Source organism: Dendrobium catenatum, unplaced genomic scaffold (genome assembly GCF_001605985.2).
Source record: "Dendrobium catenatum unplaced genomic scaffold, ASM160598v2 fragScaff_scaffold_1430, whole genome shotgun sequence".
Classification (NCBI taxonomy): Eukaryota; Viridiplantae; Streptophyta; class Magnoliopsida; order Asparagales; family Orchidaceae; genus Dendrobium; species Dendrobium catenatum.
The window spans coordinates 128,777-153,061 of record NW_021319892.1 but is presented as its reverse complement, the minus strand read 5'-3'; the positions used below and the strand labels follow the sequence as shown (position 1 = coordinate 153,061).

The 24,285-nt window shown below is 36.7% G+C and overlaps 1 protein-coding gene across 1 annotated transcript in view; it reads left to right on the top strand.

The window, feature by feature from the left end:
• The window catches only part of LOC110112821 (heme-binding protein 2), a 27,097-nt gene extending 4,071 nt beyond the window's left edge, over window positions 1-23,026 (top strand). Inside the window, exon 2 of the mRNA XM_020845161.2 lies at window positions 22,280-23,026. Coding sequence (XP_020700820.1) covers window positions 22,280-22,733 — 454 coding nt within the window. The 3' untranslated portion in view covers window positions 22,734-23,026. The remainder of the gene's footprint in view (window positions 1-22,279) is intronic.
• The last annotated feature ends 1,259 nt before the right edge of the window (window positions 23,027-24,285 follow it).

Below are 24,285 nucleotides of genomic sequence, written 5' to 3'. Positions count from 1 at the left end.
AAGCAGCAACAACAACAACAACAACAGCATCAAGTCTTTATCCCACTATGTGGGGTCGGCTACATGAATCCTTTTTCTCCATTGTGTTCTATTAAAAGTCAAATTCTTGTTTAAATCTAATAAAGAAAGGTCATTCCTAATATTTTCTAACCAAGTCTTTTTAGGTCTACCCCTACCTTTCTTAATATAAGTCAAATCTAATACCTCTACTCTCCTAACCGGGTCATCGAAAGGCCGTCGTTTTATGTGGCCAAACCATCTAAGGCGACTCTCTCTAATTTTATCTTCTACTGGAGCTACTCCAACCTTTTCACGTATATGCTCATTTCGTATCTTATCTCTAAGGGTAAAGCCACTCATCCACCTGAGCATCCTCATCTCTGTCACACTTAACTTAGTATTATGCTTCTCTTTTAATGGCCAACATTCGGCACCATAAAGCATTGCAGGCCTCACTACCATCTTATAGAATTTTCCCTTAAGTTTGAGGGGTACATTTCTATCACATAACAAGCCCGATGCATTCCTCCACTTCAACCATCCAACTTGAATTCTGCTGATAATATCCCCATCTATTTCACCATCACTCTGAACAATAGATCCAAGATATCTAAAACGTGTACTCTTATTAATGACTTGATCGCCCAAAGTCACAATCCCCTCACTAGGACTATTACTGCTAAAATTACACTCCATATATTCCGTTTTAGATCTACTCAATCGAAAACCTTTAGCCTCTAAGGTTGACCTCCATAATTCAAGTTTACCTTCAACTCCCTCTCTAGTCTTATCAACAAGAAGAATATCATCAGCAAAAAGCATACACCAAGGTACATCATCTTGCAAATGTCTAGTGAGAACATCCATGACTAAAGCAAATAGATATGGGCTTAAGGCTGATCCTTGATGTAACCCAACCGAAATAGGGAAATACTTGGTCAATCCACCTTGTGTTTGAACACAAGTAATAGCTCCTGCATACATATCTTTAATGATTTGAATATAAGCATTATTGACTCCTTTCTTTTCAAGAACTCTTCATAGCACTTCTCTTGGAACTTTATCATATGCTTTTTCTAAATCAATAAATATCATATGTAGATCCTCCTTATTTTCTCTATATTTCTCCATCAAACCTCTTAATAAATGTATGGCTTCCATAGTCGACCTACCCGGCATGAATCCAAATTGATTTTGAGAAACATTAGTATTACGCCGCAACCTATGCTCCATAACTTGCTCCCATAGTTTTAAAGTATGACACATTAACTTAATACCTCTATAATTCGTGCAATCCTGTGCATCGCCTTTATTCTTAAAAATAGGAATTAATACACTCATTCTCCACTCATCTGACATCTTTTTAGTCTTCAAAATAGTATTAAAAAGTTTAGTAAGCCAAGAAATCCCTTCATCTCCTAAGCATTTCCACACCTCTATTGGAATATCATCAGGTCCAACAGCTTTTCCACCCTTCATTATATTTAAAGCCTCTCTAACTTCAGTTTTACTAATACGCCGATAAAAACAGAAATCTTTACTTTCATTTAGGGTGCTAAGGTCACTATAGTCAATCTTATTTTCACACTCTTCATTAAAAAGTTTAGCAAAATATCTCATCCACCTTTGTTGAATATCATCTTCTAAGAAAAGTATTTTTTGATCTTCATCCTTAATACACTTCACTTGAACTAAATCCTTACTACTCCTATCTCTTTGTTTGGCTAACTTATACATATATCTTTCTCCCTCCTTAGTATTTAATCTATTATATAAATCGCTAAAAGCTAATGTCTTTGCATCGCATATTGCTTTCTTAGAATCCTTACGAGCCACTTTATATAATTCCCAATTATCAGAATTTTTAAAATTAAACCAATTTTTATAACAAATCTTCTTATTTTTAATCTTTTAATATATTATTCATATCTAAAATCAGAAGTCAAAACTTGCACATACACTTATAGTGGATACGGTCTCATAGGCAATAATAAGGATTATTGATTAGGCTAATAATTTATGATTATTGAAACTTTAATCATTCCAAATTACATTTAGAAAGTTAAATATGTTCTTACATTTTAATAATTTTAAATTTCCAATTTTTATTTGGGCTAATGAACTAATAAATAAGTGATTATATAATTGCTTGAGGACAAGAGTTTAAACTAGGGGAAATTTGTTGTGTAAATTTGTACTATTTTAGTATCATAAAAATTGATGAAAATGTGGTTTTAGTTGATGTTGTGCAGGAAATGTTCAGGAAAAAGAAAAAATATCACAATTGTGAGTCAACGTCGCAGTGTTCTAATTGCCAGCGCCATAGAGTCTACAATGAAAGTTCGTTAGGGATGTTAAGCTCTTGTGAACTAGCCCGAGGCTAACCAAGAGGGGGGGGGGGTGAATTGAAATTTAAAAATTTCTTTAAACAAAATCACAAATACAACCAAATAATCACAATTGAAATTAAAGTGCGAAAATTTAAATGAGAAAAATGCAATAAGAAAAACACACCAAATTTTATAGTGGTTCGATCAACTTGACCTGCGTCCACTCCCTAGAGCCTCTCCTCCGGGTATTGCACTAAACTCAGTGTTTCTCCTTTTGCCCCCACAGTAAGGCGGAGAAGCCCGTACAGAAAACTCATTTCCACCGACCCCGGTGAGGAAGAGAACCCAACACCATTTACTTCCTCCTGAAGCAGGCAGAGAATCTTGATCAGTTGTTGAAGTAGCCTTCTCTCGATCCTCCAAGGAACTAGGGAAGACTATCGGAGAAGATGACTCGGATCCTTGCTTGGAGCAACCATTATGAAATCTCTCACAAACTCTCCCTCACAAGATTCTCTCTCTCTCTCTCCCTTGCTCTCCCTCTCCTCTTGTCTCTCTCAGGTCAGGACAGCAGCAAAAGATGTCCTATTGAGAAAACAAGAGATCTTTTTAAAGAAGGGCTTCAAATTTGTAATTATTCGTCAAAGATCGTTTAGGACGATCGACCAATCGTCCTGTACAATCAGTTGAAATTTAGCTCAATCAGCCAGGATGATTTGGGAGATTCTAGACGATTAGAAGGTTCATTTATTCAAATCATTCAGGACGATAGTATATCATTCTGTACGATTAGTTCAAGTCGTCGAATATCATCTAGAACATCGCCCTTGATGAATGTCTGGATGATGAAAAAGTAACTTGATCGTCCAGAACGATCTCAGGATCGTTCGGCCCGATTAGTACAAAACATCACATATCGTCCAAAATATCGCCCTAGATGGATGTCTGGAAGATGAAAAGATAACCGATCGTTTAGGCCGATTATGGATCGTCCTGGATGATTAGTTCATATAAATACATATCGTCCAGAACATCGTTCAGGTCGTCCAGGAAGAACTAAGGTTTGTTTAATTGATCATCCAAGATGATATGATCGAGCAATTAAATCTTAATTGCTTTGCTTAATTACCAAACTAATTTAGGAATAATTGTAGTGTGTCATCCAGGACAATGACCTTGACGATGTCCAAAAATAAAATATACCTAAATGGTTGTGGCGGCTGATTCTTTCTGATTTGAGCCTATCGTCTCAGCCGATGATACTATCCTCCAGGACGATTTATTTAATTGCAACTGCTTTAACCAGGATGCCCTAAATAGGGTTTATGATTTTTAACTGATTGTCCATGACAATATGGGATCGTCCCGGACGATAGGATTGAAAATAGAAAACTCTAAAATAGTCAGAATTTTTTCCCATAGTGTGTCTGTGCAAGGTTACTTAGCATCATGATCCACATTATTACAATGGACTCAAGAAAAGGTAAAAAACACTTGACGTACATTACAAGCTGATTCAGTCCTAATCTATTCAATCTTAAGCTAGTTTAATTTGCAATTTGATCTTGTGGACCTAAAACGTTAGTAGGCAAGACAGTCGTAGAAAAACAGAAGCAATAGAAATGTTTGCTATCATCAAAATTATAATTCTTGAATACAAATTCGCAACATACAACTCATCGATGCCAAATTAGGAAATTGCAGTTCTGGAGCCTTGGGAAAAATGAAAAATAAGTCACTGCCCCAAGGTTAGTACAAACAGCGCTTCAAGAAACCGCATGTAAGAAATTAGCATCGCAACATCTGAAATCAGTACCACAACACATGAGTCTCGAGAATTTGAGCACCGGAACGCCGAGCATCATAACTCTGCCGAGCCAGATTGCACATTTCAGCATCGCAAAACTAAATTTTTGCAGTGTCGCGATGAAGTAGTTGATGAAAGATGGAGTCGCATTAAATCAATCGAGCACGCACCAGTTCAGCCAATAGATGCCCTGAGTCAACGAAGCACCACAGTAGAGTAAGCTTAATAGCGCTGAGGTGCTAATTCATACCATAACACCGTGGCACCACCATATCAAGCACCGCTGCACCTAAACCCATTTATGTACTTAGTATAAATAGTTTTTAGTTTAAAGTTTGTGGTAGTTATGTCTTATACTGTTTGGAGTTATTCTTTTCTATAGTGGCCCCTTAGAGTTTATTCGAAGAGAGGCTAGGGAAGAGTAAGATATTTTATTTGAAGATCTTAGCCTATCTTGTTATGAGCAATCATACATTTGGAAGAGAAAGGTGTGAGGATAGTTCAATTTTACTATGCGGGTGACATGTTATTTTACATTTTCATTTGTATCTTCTCTTTTATGCAAGAAATGAAGATATGTTTAACTGGGTTTTCATTTGTACCCAACATAAAAGTTTAAAGTTACTAAGTTTGTTAGGCTAGGTTAATCTCTGAATTTTGAGACAGTAGAATACTGTTCATTATCCTAAAGGTTAATTTTCAATATTTTACTATTCACAGAGTTTGTTATTTGTGTTTATCTCTTCGTCATACTTTTTAAAATATTTTAATTTGTTTCTTATCTCTTAGTGTACTTTCTTCTATTATTTTATTTGTGTTGTTATCACTTCATTGTAGCTCGAGTTCATCACTTCACTGTAGCTCAAGTCTATCGTTATATTCTGTGATAAAATATTTACAAAATATTTGTTTTTAATTTATTTTTATGAGCTTTGCTGAAAATTGCTTTGATTATCTAGATTTGTGTATTTCAGAAAAATCAAATTGTGTTATTTCTTTGAAAAAAGCAAAACATAATTACTATTTCTCAAAAGAAGATTTTTCTCATTAGTTACACAATAAGGAAGCCTGTTTGAAATCACTTACTGATCAACCATTAAAGTTATATGAGAATTTAGAGTTTAATCATTAGAAGTTCTTGAACTTTTCTACTCTTTTCACCGAGAAGTTGAAAGAGAAGAATCTGCTGATTAAAAATCTAAGTGATCAGATTACTTATCTTCAGGAAAGGTAATGAATGAACTGAAATTTAAGGGTGTGGAATATCTTGTTGGAGTTACTTATTCTTCAGCTTATTTAAAAGAAAAAGGTTTTGAAGGGTATTAAGTTAGAATCTCCATAAAAAACTGATAGAATTACCGCTCAACAAAATAATACTATTTTGACTTTACTTAATAGTTTGCATAATCGTTTGAGTTTGATTGAAAAATCTATTAAAAAACTTTCTAATACTCCTATGTCTAAGCTAGAGACTGAGCTCAATAATATCATGAAAAATTTTAAAGCTCTATCCTTGGGTAAGATTGAGGAAATTAGAAGGGCCAAAAAGACTTTTTGATTTCTGAAATATGACTGAGCGCAGAACAATTTCATTTTATGAACAATCTCAGACTATCACAGGTAGACACTTTGTGTCGAACCAATCAAATAATTTGTCAACTACATGGTTAGACAGAGTATTTGATAGACCCGATACCTCTAGAGATGATTACATATTATAAGAATTGGTCAATATTGATAGAAATATTTCCACTTTTTTCAATGATCATTTTAATAGCTTGAATCCTTCGAGATTGTACTCACAAGATTATTTCAGTGCTAGTATAGGACTTTTTAGACATCACAGAGAAGTTCCACTTCATTGTCCTGATAATTCTGGGGTCAGACTAAACCTAATTACTCATGAAGCCTCAAAAGAAATAAAGAAAAAGCACAAGCATTGATATATCAATATCGGTCTTGTTGTGTTTGGAATCAGGGGCTTGGTAAGAAAAAGAATTGGAGGAAAAGTTCTAATCTGACTTTGTGATTCTCGGTTTAGTACTCCCAATAAATTTATAATTTGAGTCATAGAAATTGACATGAACAACAATATTGAAATCACCTATATTGTTCCTTATATCACCATGACTGTTGAAGACTTTAAAAAGTATGTTAAAGTCTTGGTGTATAGTAATGGCTATGAAAATTTTCAAAGAAACAATATATATTTAGATATCGTTATTCTTTGCAAAACTATAAGTAGCATCCAAATTATGTTCAAGATTATGCTAGAGAATGTTATAGACTCTTTAACCTCCAAAGGAATTAAGTTTATCATGCCAAAAGAGATTTACTCTTGAAATACTTGCAGGATTAGAATGAAATATTTTTCCTCTATGTTAAGAAATTTCTATAATAGCCCCTACTAAATATTCAACCTTTCTGAATGATTATAGGAGTCTGTCCATTAGGTTTAGAAATTACAAAGCTTCTGATCAAAATGATATAATAGAAGAATCTGATTTAGATTGATATTGATTGAGGATGATGAGGATGGTGAAGGTGAAGATGATGGTAGGGCTATAAGAACAAAAATGTGTATATCTCCTATCTGCACAATGTTGATACTCATTGGAGATATGTTCAAGCCCTGCAGAATTACTATAGAATAATCTACAGAAATAGAAAAACTGACATATTTCATGTTGATGCAAAAGAGAATATCAGAATCTTGTACGGTTCAGAAGATTCAGATTCTGAAGATGAAGTTTCGATTAAAATATTTAAAAGAAAATCGAAGTATAAGAAGCATTAACAAATTTAAAAGTTGGAAAATACTAAGGATCAATAAGTTCAAAAATTTGAAGACACAAGTGATAAAAATTTTCAAACTTCAAAAGATCAATAAGAAATCATAGAAAATTTAGTAGATATTTTGTCTAAAAATATTTTAGAAAATCTCAAAAATATTTCTTAGAATTCCATTGAAGATCATTCTGAGAATGTTATGGATTTGATTGAGAACTATTCTGAAAAATTTAAAGATACTAAAAATCTTATGAACTATACATAAGTGTTGAGAATTTGAGCACCGAAGCACCGAGCATAACAACTCTGCCGCACCGGATTGCACATTCAAGCGTCGCAAAACCCAATTTTTTCAGTGTTGTGTTGAAGTGGTTGACGAAAGATGGAGCATCGTCGAATCAGCCGAGCACGCATTAGTTCAGCCAATAGACGCTCCTAGTCAATGAAGCACCGCAACAGAGTAAGTTAACAATGCCGAGGTGCTAATTCATACCATAACACCGTGGCACCACCATATCAAGCGTCGTTGCACCTGAACCCATTTATGTACTTAGTAAAATAGTTTTTAGATTAAAGTTTGTGGGAACTTTGTCTTAAACTGTGTGGAGTTATTCTTTTCTATAGTGACCCCTTAGAGTTCGTTCGAAGAGAGGCTAGGGAAGAGCAAAATATTTTATTATGAAGATCTTAGCCTATCTTGCTATGAGTAATCATACATTTAGAAGAGAAATGAGTGAGGATCGTTCATTTATACTATTCGGGTGACATGTTATCTTATGTTTTCTCGTGTATCTTCTCTTTTATGCAAGAAATAAAGATGTGTTTACTTTTTATCTTTATCATATGTAGCTCAAGTACTAATGTAGACTCTTGTGTCTTGAATAAAATTATGTATGTTTTCAATATCTCCCATTTTTAATTTAATGCATACAATGATTATGTGTGTAGTTAATATATAATGTGATATATTATCTTCATGGAGGAATATTGAAACAAATAAAAGTATTGGAATGGAATATTGGCATGCTTGACATAGGATGTTAAACCTTCTAGGTTCTATAGAGACAATCGAATTTAAGAAAGCTATAAACCTTTTGTTTCACCCCTATAAGCTCGATAGAGATCTTGTGTGATGCCCTAGAATCTAAATTAGAAGAATTATTCATTTATCCTTTAAATAATCAATAACCAGAGCTATCTATTGTCATCTATCAGTAATAAATAACAAAACATATTATATAATTTAAAACATCAATGTGCACATCTGTATTCATTCCCAAAATTATATACATTACTCAGGATCTACACAATCATCACATATCTATCATGTCCTTGGTATAAAAGAATAACTAAATTAAAAAGAAACAAAACCTGAAGAACCCTGATCAACATCACACTCCTACTCCCCTACCCTGACTTGAAATCATTTAACCACATATAATGAGCTAAAAAGCCTAGCAGGTCACTAAAATCTATAACTGAATTCAAAGCATGATAAAGGAGCAATATGTATGTCAACAGTTAAATCATAGCAGTTACATTCATATGATCATTGATTTAATGCAGAAATAATAAAATTTATATGCAGTAGTAGTACAATATATAAATAGTATAATACTACAGTACGGAAGCCTATAAAGTATAAAACTAGTACGAGTGTCAAATCTATAAATAAATCGTCGTATTTATAGTACCAATCAGAAAATAAAATCAGAAAATAAAATCAGATAAAGCATTGAATCTAAATATCAGTAAATACTATCAAAATCAAATCAATATAATAAAATCATATAGGAATGTACACATACTATCCAGGCGATCCATATCACATATTCAGTATATCACATGCTTAATATCAGTACAGTGAATCAGTAGTATCAAATAGTATTATTAGCTATATCACTAACTGTAACAATCCAGTGGCACGAGCAACAGAATAATGCAATAATAATAAATTCGTATATTAACAATAAATATTTATAATAATATACTAATATAATATTTATTTAATAATTAATTAAACCAATTATTTATTATAAATTTCAAATAAATCATTTTAGGACTCCAAAAATTATAGAAAAATATCTATAAAATAAATCATAATATTTAAAAAAATATCAGTGAAATCGATTTGCAAAACAGACACCTGACGGTCTCGAAATCCTCACTTGTACCAATAAGTACAAATTCCTTAAAGATTTTCACCAGTGCCTAAAAATTACAAAAAAATTCGTGTAAGTAAAATACTTCAATCAAAATACCTTGGCGAAGATGGTTTACAATTAGAGTTATAATGACTCCAGAAAAAATTAGCAAAGTCAAAATACAGTCTATTACATTTTGAGATGAATGTGCTCCAATTCACATCAATATTTAAGAGTCTCATTAAAAAAACTTTATTGTTTTACATACATTAGTCCAAAATATCTTTAATATGTGGTATCTTGTTTATGTTTTTGTTTTTTTAATATGTAACAAAATCCAAAACCCTTGATTTTCGTTTAGTAGGATAAATATTGCATATGTAGTAGAAAGTAGTAGTTTAATTACAATATAGCAGAATACTTTCTCGTTGGTTCTACACTCTCTCAATCGCATTATTATTTGATTGACATATATATATTTGTGTATCTAGTGGACAATCTATATCAAAGAACACTTATGAATAAATTGACCCCAAGACATTCTATTTCATACACGCATTCAGCTAGTCACGCCCTGCATCACTCCAGTGGCAAATAAGATTAGAGAGAGCCACCTTAAATGATTTTTGTCAAATAAAATGTCAGCCTTTTGATGATCCATTTAGAAGAGTAGATGTATTAGATCCGGCCTATGTTAAGAAAGGTAGAGGTAGACCTAAAAATACTTGGTTAAAAAGTACTAGAAATGACCTTTTTTGTTCGATTTAAATGAGAATGTGACTCTTGAGAAAAAAAAAGACTTGATGTTATTGTTGTAGTGAATATTAGAGTATGCTTGATAGGGCACAAAGCTTTTTGTTAGCTAGGGTTGAATTAATTAATCTTTTTTAGATAAATATTTATTCCAGGTGTACAAGATTTCCTTGAATGACACAATCTATGATAGCTGACAAGAATCCTTAGGTCATGTTAGACGGACTATCTCTGTTGACTAAATAGAAGAAGGTCCATGACAACCTAAGACATGATATCATAAAATCTTGATCTAGTTTGTCATTATTCCTTCCACTATCTTCATTAGTTTAATAATGGTAGAATTTTCAATCCTAAAATTCAAATTTGTTGTTACTATATACTGAGTGCTTAGCGCCTATATAATGACTAGCCTCAATTGAAAGTTCTCTCATCACTAGGGTAATTAAACTTACGGCCTTCAGTTTATGAGAATTATGGAATCAAATCTTAAAGTCCTTGTAAAATGATAATATAATCTCTGATTAGTGTCCTATATGGAATCCAATCTGCTTTTTAAAAATTTCATGATGTACAGTATACTCTCATAGTTGAGTTAGACATGAATTTTTGGTACCCACAAATGTTATATCGATTATTGTCTCTTAACATTGTCTTATTGTAATAAAGTTGGCCACTTATATGGATTGCTTGTAGTGTGTTGCTTGCCCCATAGATTTAGCATATGTCTTGTTAGGCAGACCATCAATGGAAACCTTGGATGTCATGCATTTTGGATGATCTAATACACCTGTTTTCAAGTTTAAAGGAAAATGCATTATGTTGAACTTAGATAAAGCAAAAAAAGTCTCCCCACAATAGCCTTGATATAGTTTTTTGTTGCTACATACAAGAAAAGCTTATATATTATCAGTTGTGGATAGTTAACATGTAGTGATCCTATACATTGGCCATTTTGAACTTGTTGAGTTGTTGAGTCTTCTTACCTCCCACTCAAGGCAAGTGGCCTTCTAAATTTCAAGTGATTTGTCATTTGAGCTATCTAGTGAGTTAACCTTTGAGGAGCATCTAATATGCCATAAAACTTGTGACTAGATTGGCTCTTCCAAATCTATCCAAACTATTAAAGGAGCCTTGATGAACATGCCAAGCTCAAATAACATGTCATTGAGCTATAATAGAAGTGGTTCATTCAGTAGATTATGTATCATTATATCATTAATTCCCTTATTACAACAAAGGACAGTTCATGACATGTTTGTTAATACCTATGCCATCAAAAAACTATTACAAAGTATAAGTTTTCTGTACTCATATTTTGTGACATGTTAGATATGATCATGGTTTAAAATTGCGCAATATGAGGCTCGCCTTGAGGCCCGCCTTTGCGCAATTCCAGTAAAAAACGCCTCGATGCTTACACCTCAAGTTTTTTTAATGAGGCTTGCGCCTCAACTTGGTTGAGGCCCGCCTCGCCTCACTGGCATGAGGCTTACGCCTCACGCTATATATATTAACACTTTCATAAATCTTGAAGTAAATGCCCGACATTGGACTCTATAGGAAAGGAGGAAGGGGAGAGAGCAGTTCACCATAATGATGATTCAAATGAAGAACCCCTTAGTGATGACAGTGCTGATGATTTATTAGTTCTTATGTGATATGTCATTGTTATTTATTTTTGAAAATTGGAATTATATGTTAATGAAAAGAATACTGGGATTTGGGAAAGATAGAATTTTGAGTTGAACTATATTTCATGTTGTCTTATTATTGAGATATTTTGATTTCACTTCATATCTTATGGTTTTTTTATGTTTTATATTATTCACTCATTAGTATATAAAAAATTTATCATTTTATATTTACGCAATCTACTAGAAGTTTAGGAAAAATTAAGATAGATCTGAAATTATCACAGTAAAAAAATCAAATATGTTGTAATAAAATCCCACGGTTAATATTTAGAAAGTTCATGATGAGTTACCATACTCACTCACGCTCAAAGTACGGCTTAGCGGAGAAAGGTGTTTTGCACACCCAACGATGCCACTAGGAAGGTCACAATGCCAAGAGTCTTAATCCACGGAAAGGTCGTCGGTGGTGGAGGAGGAATGAATCGGCCGGTGATTACCCACGATCCGGTGGGAATGTTCTTCAATGGAAGGTACGAGCGTGAAGAGGATATGGTGGATGTATCCGTTGGCGGATTCGTCGACGTCGGGATTCACATCAAAGAAGCGTTAACCAAGAAGATCCGTTCTTCCTTGAACATCAAAGACGAAGCCATGGTAGATCTCGGGATCGGCCATACAACGTCGAAGAGAAGGTGAGAGTCTGTCGTCTTCTTCTCTTGGCTTCAAATGTTAAGAGCAACCAAAACTTCCTAAGGGAGGGTGCAAGAAGAGAGGCGGCCAAAGTAGAGAGGGAGGGGGCGGGTGGTTTGGGTGAGAGAGCTAAGGTTAGATGGAGGAGAATGAGATTTACTCCAAACCTGAAATTAGTTTCAGACTTTGAGTAATTTTTAAGGCAATCAAATTGGAATTGATTTCAAATTTCAAATAGGGTTTAGGGGAATTAATGAGCATTAATGGGAGCCCATTAAGAGGGGTGGCCGACGGTATTGAGAGAGGGGGAGAGGAGTTTTATGCTAATCCTGAAATTAATTTCAGGATTTTAATAATTTTGGGAGGGAAATTGATTGAGCATTTAATGGGGGAAATACCCCATGGGGGACGGCTGCATAGTAAAGGAGGGGAGGGGATTAGGGAGGAGATTTGGGAGTTTCCAATTAGGTGCAGAGGATTAGGAAAAGGAATTCATAAATCCACTTTGATTTAATTTGAAATTGATTGCATGATTGATACTTTCCTAATTTGGATCTCTCTCTATGTGGCAATAATTTGAAATTCAAAATTTGAATTTCAAATAAAACTGAAGTTTCCCTCTCATGCGAGTTAAATTAGGAAATCATTATGATGATTGAAGTCATCATAATGAATGGAATTATGAGGGAAGAGGGGCCAGCGGCAAGGGGATTGGGCAGGTTGGAGCTTGGTTGGTGGAGCGGGGTGGAGTTTGCGTGGTGGTGCTAGAGGAATAAATGGGTGGAGGGGGGGTGAACCACCAGTCGTGGGAAAGTCGGACGTGGCCGGCGATTGATTTGAGGAAGGGAAGGGAAGATGAAGAAAGAACAAAGATAGAAGACAGAATTATCACGAGTCGCGGACTCTTCCAACGACTGGTGGGCCTTGCACTTGCTCACCTCGAGCTCTCTCTGTTCTCTCTAGCCTTCATGCAAGAAGAAGAAGAAGCAAATAATATTTTTCATTCATCAATCATTATCCATTACATAAGAAATGACCATATATATATATAGGTCTCAAAATGACAAAGAAAATAAAAGACTAGAATGTCCCTTGGGCTTCAATAGTGACAAACTACCTATAAGGGCAAAAACGAAAAAAAGGCTAAAATAAAATAACTAATACATAAAATGCATCAAAAGTAAATATTCTCCATCATAACCATCGATTTCCTGTGTCGCCTCTGATAGACGCGTCGAAACCTCTTATCGATGTCCCCATCATTCTCCCCGCGTGGGAGAAAACTTGACCCTGTCGAGTGAGTATTGCGGGCGCTCTCGTATAGCTCTAACAGATCTGGATCTAGTCTCTGCAGCTCCTCTTGATCAAACCAGGTATCCTCTGTCACCGGTCCCTTTCCAATGAATCAAGTACCTTTGGCGCCCACCTTCTTTCGTGGAAATGATTTATCGTCAGTTATAACTTTAACTTTCTCTGCAATGGGTAAGTAAGGTAGATTGGGTACTGGAGGTAGGTTGGAGATCTCACTGGGTGGGTTCTCAAGGCTCATTATGAAGTGGATTAGCAGGGTTAAACTCAGGTCCCTCAAATGCTACTAAATCTTCAACATTAAACTTAGGATTCATATTAAAACCTTCAGGAAGGTCTAACACATAAGCATTACTAGTTACTTTCGAGATTATCTTAAAGGGGGCGCTTCTAGCATGTAACTTTTTAACGGCTCCTTGGGAAAACCGCTCCGAACGGATCCGTACCATAACAAAATCTCCAACTTCAAATTCTTTGAATCTTTTCTTATGATCATCATCAATTTTATAGTGAGCATTGCTTCATTGAATTCTTTTATTTATTTATTTGTGCAATTCTTGAAGATGAGATGTGAATGCAGATGCAGACTCAGATGTTCTTACCTTAGGACTCATGGGAATCAAATCAATGGGTTGTTTGCGTAGGCATCCGTACACGATTTCAGCAGGACTTAGACCCGTGGTTCGGTTCACAGAATTTTTGTAAGCAAATTTAGCTATAGGTAGCTTAGAGTCCCAGTCCCGAATATTTTCTTCTACCAAGGTTCTTAAATGATTTTCTAGACTCCTGTTCACTACTTCAGTTTGACAATCCGTTGTGGGGTGAAAGTGGTAGAGAATTGCAGTTTGGTCCCCATTTTGTGCCACAACGTCTTCCAAAAGTAACTAGTAAATTTCACATCCCAGTCTGACACAATGGTCTTAGGTAACCCGTGAAGTCTCATAATTTTATCAAAATACAGCTTGACAATTCTAGAGGCATCAAAAGTTTTGGAGCACGAGAGAAATGGGCCATCTTAGAAAATCGATCTACCATCACACATATCGAATCACTAATGGTCTTGGATAGTCCTAGAACAAAATCCATGCTAACATCTTGCCAAGGTTGGCTAGGTACAAGGAGGGGTGTGTAAAGGCCGGTGTTTTGCTTCCTCTGTTTGGCTAACTGACAGGTGTGACACCGCTTCACTAATATGCTAACGTCCCTCTTAAGACTCGGCCAATAAAATCAATTTTCAACAGCAGCAATCATCTTGGCTTGACCGAAGTGACCAGCTAAACCACCAGCATGTAATTCCCAAACGAGAAATTCGCGTAGAGACGTACTAGGAATACATAGTTTCTGAGACTTAAACAGATATCCATCTTCCAACATGAGATCATCAATAATCGTTTCACCTCCAGTTGCTAACGCAGAATAGGGTTCTTTAAAGTTAGGGCAGTCTAAGTAGTCTTCCTTAAGTCGCTCGAAACCTATCACATCTGTCCTCATCTCATGAGTAATCATCATTCGACGGCTTCGTACATTTGCCGCCTTATTTTCAGATCCCGCTTTGTGCCTAATAGTGTAAGTGTACTCTTGTAAAAATTCAACCCACCGACCATGACGTGCATTCAGTTTCTTTTGAGAGTTTATATATCGCAGAGCTTCATGGTCAGAGAAAATGACAAATTCTTGGGGAAGCAGGTAGTGTCTCTAGTATCTGAGGGATTGAACAATGGCATAGAATTCCTTATCGTATGTAGAGTAATGTTGCCTAATGTCATTTAACTTTTCGCTAAATTAGGCAACCCGGTGTCCCTCTTGAGACAATACTCCACCTATGCCTATGCCCAAGGCATCACACGTCACTTCAAAAATCTTAGAAAAATCCGACAGCCGCATGACTGGGACTTCAACCATTTTTCTTTTTATCTCCTCAAGAGCCTTAGAGGCGGATGTCGTCCAGTGAAATTCTCCTTTCTTCAAACAATCAGTTATTGGACCCACTATAGTGCTAAAATTTCTAATAAATCTCATATAAAATGTGGCCAGTCCATGAACACTTCTAACATTTCTAATGCTCTTGGGTTCAGGCTACTCATTGATTGCTCGCACTTTTTCAGGGTTTGCAGATATGCCTTGGGAGGATATAAGGAATACCAGAAAAATTACGTGATCGGTGAGGAACATGCATTTCTTGGGATTGGCAAACAATTGATATTTTCTCAGGACCTCGCAGACTTGTCTTAAGTGATCTAAATGTTGATCCACCGAGCTATTATAAATAAGAATATCATCAAAGTAGACCATTACAAATTTCCCTAGGAAAGGTTTGAGGACTTGGGTCATTACACTCATGAACGTACTTGGAGCATTACTTAAACCAAAAGGCATCACGGTCCACTCATATAAACCTTATTTGGTTTTGAAAGCGGTCTTCCACTCATCCCCCGGGCAGATTCTAATTTGGTGGTAACCACTTTTGAGATCAATCTTAGGAAAAAAGTGTGGCTCCGGTCATCATATCTAGCATGTCATCTAAATGAGGGATTGAGAAGCGATACTTAACCGTGATCTTGTTGATAGTGCGGCTATCAACACACATTCTCCACGACCTATCCTTCTTAGGGGTAAGAAGGGCGGGAATAGCACACGGGCTCAGACTCTCCCTAATAAAACCGCATTGTAACAACTCATCCACTTGTTTCTTGAGCTCCTCATGCTCAGCAGGGTTCATGCGGTAATGGGGCAGGTTTGGCAAAGAAGCTCCGGGCACTAGGTCAATAGCGTGTTGAATGTCCCTTAAAGGTGACAGTTGGTGGGGCAGATCTTCTGGGAAGACGTCGGCAAAAGTTTCCAGAAGAGGTCTTACTTCCTCAGGGACAGGCTCTTCTTGATTTGCATTCACTTCCCGAGCTACTAAGGCGTAGAGAGGGGCTCCTGATTCTAGCTCTGTACCCAAGTCTTTAGCAGTTAGAAAGTTCAGGCCTGTATTGGGTTTAAGGGGGGTGGGTTTGACGTCTTCTTTGGTGGACTTGGGTTGGGTGGGAAGGAGCTTAATTTTCTTGCCCTTGTGTTCAAACACACAGGCGTTTGATCGGCCATAGATGTGTATATCGTTATCGAATAACCAGGGGCGACTAAGGATTATTTGGCCTACATCCATAGTCAACACATTACACCATATTTTCTCTTTATATCTATCGAACTCTATAGGAACGAACTCCTATCTTTCTCCTCTAAGGTGGTCGAGTTGATCTAGGAGACTTTGTAGGGGTTCGGGTGCAGTGTGGTTTTCAAGTGAAGTTTAGAAATCCTCGCAAATGGCACGGCGTTAATACAACTTCCACTATCGATTATGACTTTTCAATTTTTATCTTTGATCTTAGTGAAAGTGTAGAAGATCGATGTTCTTCGCCAGTCATCACTTTGCTTAGGCTGTGAGAAGGCACACCTAACGACTTGTAGGTCCAAGTGATCCATCTTTTGGAGGCAGTGGATCATGGAAGTATCTTCTTCGTGGAAAAATTCCTCGTCTTCATCAATATGATGAACTAGTTCGGTGTCAGGTTCATCCTCGTCTTCGGTGACTTCTTCAATTATGGTGACGTTGAATGGGCTGGAACATTGAGAGTCAATATGTCCGTACCCATGGCACCTAAAACACTTAGTGCCAGCAAGGGTCTTGGGTGTTTCTCGTTCTGGTGCTTTACCTTTATAGTCTGGACGAGGTTGGGTTTGACTCGGGGAGGGTCGACTACTCGGGAGTCCAGTGGGTTTGTTGTACGGTTGGCTAGAGGAGGACTTGAATGGGTTAGGTCGAGGGTCTTGGCTTCTAGAGGTGTGGCTCCGAGATTCTTCTAAATCTAGCACAAAACTACAGGAAGCTTCAAACGTGTTCACTCCCCTTGCAAACAGTTCATTCCGAAGATCTTCTCTTAGTCTAGCTCTAAACATCGACAAAAGTTGGGCAGGAGTGGTGGTTTCATCCCCATTACAACGGATCATGAAATCATCAAAGGCTGAAATGTAATCCTTTACGGGCTTGCTTCCTTGGGTCAGTCTATTCCAATGATCCAAAAGTCTAGGTTAGTAGGAAGGGGGAAGGTATTTTCGCTTCAACTCTTGCTTCATCGTCCCCTAGTCTGTCACGGGGTACTCTCCTCGGGTTTCTCGCATGTGTTCTAAGTTAGCCCAATACTGATCAGCCCTACCAGTCAACTTCATCTTAGCAAATCAGATATTTATCTCTTCCGAAATATTGTACCACTTGAAATAGCTATCCATCCCTTTGAGCCAATCAAGAAAAATTTGGGGATCTAACGTGCTATCAAAAGACGGGGCATCTATCTTAATATTCTTAAGCAGTTGGTTATCGTTATCTCTCCAAGGTGTGTCACATCCTACCAGATCGTGATTGGGTCTGTGATTGGGTCGGTAGTGGTCTCTAGGAGATTCATATTCAATACGGTTTTCATCTCCATAAGGAGAGTGGGGTCTAGAGGGGGTGTAGATTGCTGGGTTTCCTATCTTCTCAATGTTGTCAAGCCTCTCTCACCCGTTTGGCGTCTAAATTCAGCTAAGTTTGTTTGGGTGTTCCTAATCGGCTGTTTAACCATTCCCAGTTGGCCCACAATTAGGTCTAAGGTTTCTTGAATGTGTTCCGGATCTATGGTTGGGTGCTAGGGGACACTAGGGAGGGTTAAGGGCTGAAGGGAAGCACCTAAACAATGACTTTAAGTTCGCTAAAAGGCGCCTAGACGTTGCTGGAACAGTGAGGACAGCAGCTAAAGTTAAGGGTGTAGTTGTCCTAAGCACTTAGAATCGCTATGGGTCTAATGGCAGCACTAAGACACAAAGTAGAATGACTTAAACTTCACTAAATGTGTGCAGGAAATGCAGGGACAGCAGTGAAAACAGTGAGTAAAAATTAAATACGCGATGATATGCATGCAAAATTTAGGCTCTAACGCAAGACTAGACCCTATGATGTTTTTCTAGTACATGACATGCATGCCTACCATGCTCTAATACCAAATATGATGTGAGACAAACAAGAATTGCACAGAAATATTAAAAGATTAAAAGATACACGATGCTTGCTACTTAAGAATAATGTTTTGTAAGGCAAGATTAAACGACTCTCAATCGTCAATTTTATTATGGTAAGCAATTACAAGACTAGAAGTTTAGGAAAAATTAAGATAGATCTGAAATTATCACAGTAAAAAAATCAAATATGTTGTAATAAAATCCCACGGTTAATATTTAGAAAGTTCATGATGAGTTACCATACTCACTCATGCTCAAAGTACGTCTTAGCGGAGAAAGGTCTTCAGCACACCCAACGATGCCACTAGGAAGGTCGCAACACCAAGAGTCTTAATCCACGGAAAGGTCGTCGGTGGTGGAGGAGGAATGAATCGGCCGGTGATTACCCACGATCCGGTGGGAATGTTCTTCAATGGAAGGCACGAGTGTGAAGAGGTTACAGTGGATGTATCTGTTGGCGGATTCGTTTGCATCGGGATTCATATCAAAGAAGGGTGAACCAAGGAGATCCGTTCTTCCTTGATCACCAAAGACGAAGCCATAGTCGATCTCGGGATTGGCCATACAACATCGAAGAGAAGGTGAGAGTCCGTCGTCCTCTTCTCTTGGCTTCAAATATTAAAAGCAATCAAAACTTCCCAAGGGAGGGAGCAAGAAGAGGGGCGGCCAAAGTAGAGTGGGAGGGGGCGGGTGGTTTGGGTGAGAGAGCTTAGGTTAGATGGAGGATAATGAGATTTACTCCAAACCTGAAATTAGTTTCAGCTTTGAGTAATTTTGGAGGCAATCAAATTGGAATTGATTTCAAATTTCAAATAAGGTTTAGGGGAATTAATGAGCATTAATGGGAGCCCATTAAGAGGGGTGGCCGGCAGTGTTGAGAGAGGGGGAGAGGAGTTTTATGCTAATCCTGAAATTAATTTCAGGATTTGAATAATTTTGGGAGGATAATTGATTGAGCATTTAATGGGGGAAATCCCCCATGGGGGCCGGCGACATAGTAAAGGAGGGGAGGGGATTAGGGAGGAGATTTGGGAGTTTCCAATTAGGTGCGGAGGATTAGGAAAAGGAATTAATAAATTCACTTTGATTTATTTTGAAAATGATTGCATGATTGATAATTTCCTAATTTGGACCTACCTATATGGCAATAATTTGAAATTCAAAATTTGAATTTCAAATAAAACCTAAGTTTTCCTCTCATGCGAGCTAAATTAGGAAATCATTATGATGATTGAAGTCATCATAATGAATGGAATTATGAGGGAAGAGGGGCCGGCGGCAAGGGGATGGGGCGGGTTGGAGCTTGGTTGGTGGAGCGGGGTGGAGTTTGAGTGGTGGTGCTAGAGGACTAAATGGGTGGAGGGGGGGTGAGCCACCGGTGGTGGGAAAGTTAGACATGACCGGCGATTGATTTGGGGAAGGGAAGGGAAGATGAAGAAAGAACAAAGATAGAAGACGGAATTACCACGAGTCGCGAACTCTTCCAACGACTGGTGGGCCTTGCACTTGCTCACCTCGAGCTCTCTCCCTTCTCTCTAGCCCTCATGCACGAAGAAGAAGAAGCAAATAATATTTTTCATTCATCAATCATCATCCATTACATAAGAATGACCATATATATATAGGTCTCAAAATGACAAAGAAAATAAAAGACTAGAATGCCCATTGGGCTTCAATAGTGACAAACTACCCATAAGAGCAAAAACGAAAAAAGGCTAAGATAAAATAACTAATACATAAAATGCATCAAAAGTAAATACTCCATCATGGCCATCGATTTCCTGTGTCGCCTCTGATAGACGCGTCGAAACCTCTTATCGATGTCTCCATTAGATAAAGTTGTAAAGAATGATCTTAAGAGTGGATGCCACCAATTCTAGATTCAAGAAGGTGAATGAAAGATAGTCGTTAATATGAAGATAAGCCTTTATGAATAGTTGTTGTATTCTTAGCTTAAGTGATGCTCAAGAGTATGGTTGTGAGTCATGGAGTACATACTCATACTTTTTATTGGTCATTTCTTCGTCTTCTATTTTGACGATATTCCAATCTTTAATCACTTGCCTTAATCATGTCAGCCAACATCGATTAGTTTTTGAGGTAATTTACTTCAAAAAATATATAAACACATGAAAGTGCCCATTTATGATGTCTTCTATTATTTGCCACGGCTTTGTAGTCTTGGTTGAAGGTGTCTTCATTGATTTTGAGAAGATTGAAGCTATTAGAGAATGGCTAGTGTCAACATTTATGTATGATGTTCGTCACTTTCATCAATTAGCTATCTTTTATTGGAGTTTTATTTGAAACTTTCGTACTAACAGGGCTCTTATCACTGAATACCTAAAAAGAGGGTGAATTTAAATGCACCTTGACTACTTTTAGAGCCCTCTTTAAATCAAAGAGCTCTTGACTGGCCTAGTTGAATTGACGTTGCCCAACTTTAGCAAGGGTCTTAAGGTATCTTTTGATGCCTTTGTAGTTACCATTGATGGAGTCTTTAAATTGGAACAACATCCAATTACTTTAGTAAGAAGCTAAATGATGCAAGCCAACGTCACTCAGCACATGGCTATGAATTTGTGTTTTAGTGCAAACACTCTAATATTGGCATTACTATCTTTTGTCAAGAGAGTTTACAGTGAATGGGTCAAGAGGATCTCAAATATTTGAATGCTTGAAAAATATGAGTTCCAGACATGCCACGTAGGTACAATTTTTTTCATGAGTATACCGTTATTCTTAAACACAAGGTTGATGTTTAGAGCAAAGTAGTTGGTCGCTTAATAGCATGCGCTATCATTTATATTCCATGCTTGAAAAAGTTAAATTTAAAAATTGATCTCTACCAAACTTCCTTTTTAAAGCTTTGGTTAAATCTACGATTTCATGACAAAAGAGGAACCAACATGAATGCATTGATATTGACACCTGCGTCATCAAAATTTTTATTGTTTGATTTATATTTCAAGTATTCAAAGACCTTTCTCTTGTATTTTTTGAGCAAAATTTCTATAGAAAGAATATTATGCATGTGGTTTATTTGTGTGATCATGTATGCAGCTTTATCACAACAGCTAGGCAAGCAGTCCTACATCCCCATTTTCTATGTCCTTCAAATTGCTAGCCCTTCCTCTCTCTTCTCTAAGGCTCCCGTCAATTTCCCCATTTTCCTTGGAAAGCCTAAAATTAGATAGCCTTAAGGAGCTTTTACTCAATCTTTACTTTTCCAAGCCTCATTTACTCCATTCCCAACTTTCTAAGATCCTTTGCACTTGTTCATTCTCTATCTATGATGGCTTATAGTGGCTACGTTCTTGAGCATTTTAAAAGGTTGGCACTGCGTTGTACAATATGATGTATATATTATCTATTTCAATGTATTTGACTTATCTAATCCCTCTATTAAAGTTACCAACTTAATAAACATAGTAGCCAAGTTCTCTTACTTTCTTCTGTGGGCCATGAGTTGTTGCCTTAGTTTAGTGAAATCTAGTTATTTTTGTCTTAATGTTTATGGGATTTAATGAGAGCATTTATGATATGTCATGTTTATGATATTTGTTCTTTTCAATTTTTAAGAGTAAAATTATTTATTGTTTTGAATAACTTACCGTCATCACAAAGTCAATAATATTATATTTTCAATTAAATTGTAGCTACTACTTATATATCGTATGACAATAATGAATAATAATGATTAATTGTGAGGCCTTATAGCTTTATTGATTTGTTTCAAACAGATAACATTCATATTCTATGTCATTGATATCATCTATATTTCAGATTGTTTCAGTACATACAAGGAGCTAACTTGAACTCCTCAAGGATCAGAATGACTGCCCCGGTCTTGACCAGTATTGTTCCAGATGCAGGCCCCCTTCATTCCTCAGCCTACTTTGTAAGATTCTATCTTCCTGTGAAATTCCAAGCTTACCCACCCATTCCTCTCCCAGAATTGAACCTCCACCCCGTTCATTGGCCAACTCATTGTGTTGCAATAAGGCAGTTTTCTGGATTTGCTCGTGATAACAATATTGTCAAGGAAGCTGAGAAACTAGCGATTAGTTTGAGGAGATCTTCCTGGGCCAACTCCACTGATTTTCTGGACAAAAATGCATATTCCATTGCACAGTATAATTCCCCGTTTCGTTTCATTGGTAGGATTAATGAAGTGTGGGCTGAAATTGATGGATCCCAGGTACCAGGTTGTGATTCAAGTAGTGCTGCGACCTATTGAAAACCTGAAAAAATGATTTAGTTAACAATCTTTGCATGTGAGAAGTCTATGTGGAAATGCGTAGCTGCCTGTTAGGTTTTTTACAGTTCCAAGAAAGAAATAAATAATACCTATGATCTTGTATATTTGCAAACTATGGTTAGAGAATGTTGTTGTTCGTAAATTTTATATGCAGCAAAGCAGATGTAAACAAGGGTGGTGATCCTCTTAGATTATTGTGGAGTAATGATGATATCATTGCAGAATGATGTAATATCTTGATGTTTAAAGAAGTTTAGAGAGGTAATAGCCAACTACCATTTCAGTATAGAGAGAAGTTTAGAGAGAGAAATTCCCGAATTTTTTAATTTTGCCTTGTTCCGCCCTTTTGGTGGATTTTTCGCTCATTGCTGCTGCGCCGGCGGCAGCCTCTTTTGGTTGCCGGATTCCTCTTGGCTTGTTTTCATCTTCTTCCTGAAACGTAGATGGCTCTAAATCTAGGCAAGGTGGTGGTATCTTTCAGCAGAGATGTTTCGATTGCTCAACTGGTAATTAAAGAACCTTTGTCAAATATTTTGAAATATTCGTCCCCGGTTGCTGGCAAAGGAAAGAGTATTGAAATTGATAATGGTTTGCCATCTCATTCTACTCCTACTTCTGGAGGTAAGATGCGTGTAGATTGACCTAATGATTTTGATGCTTTTTCTTTTTCAGGCATGAAACTATTTGTGAATAGATTTGGTAATGTTATTTTCAAATCTGATATGGTATATGATGAGGTTTCGCCTGTGAAAATTGATTGTGATAAGGTTTCAGCCAATTGTGTTAATGCTCAGGAAAGTAATATTGATTCATTTACTGCTGTTAAATTGGTGGATGATGGTATAACAACGAAAGGAAATGAAGATCCGTCTGATAAGGTTCCTTTGAAGCCTTGGTCTAGACAACCAAACATAAAGATTAATTGTTCTAATAATGAATCTTTTCTTTCAGAAGATGGAATATTAGTCAAGTTACATGAGCCCAGTGTAGCAGCCAATTCTGAAAAATTAAAATTTTCAGTTGTTGTTATAGTTTTTGGAAAATTTATCCCAGTTCAGGTGATTGATGCAGAGCTACGTCGACAATGGTCCCAATTTGGGAAGTTCCACCTTACTATTCTCGGAGGAGGTTGGTTATTATGCTCATTTTTTTTAGTGGAATCTATGAAGCATGTTTTATCAGATAGACCTTGGTATTTAAATGGCCACATTGTTGGTATTGATAAGTGGATGCCAAATTTCTTACCTACATCTTTGAAGGGTTTGTCATCTCCAATTTGGGTTAGAATGACTCATCTCCCTTTGCATTGTTGGGATGAGATTAATATAGCAAGAATTGCTTCTTTGGTAGAACTATCTTTTAATTAATGGCAATATGTTTCAATGGGGAAGAAGGGAGTTTGCTAGAGTATGTGTTCGGGTCTTATTGGATAAACAACATCCTTTGGAAAGTTGGGTGGAATGTTCATCGGGACATTTTTTTCAAAAAAATTGAATATAGGAAGATTTTGACATTTTGTTTAAAATGTGAA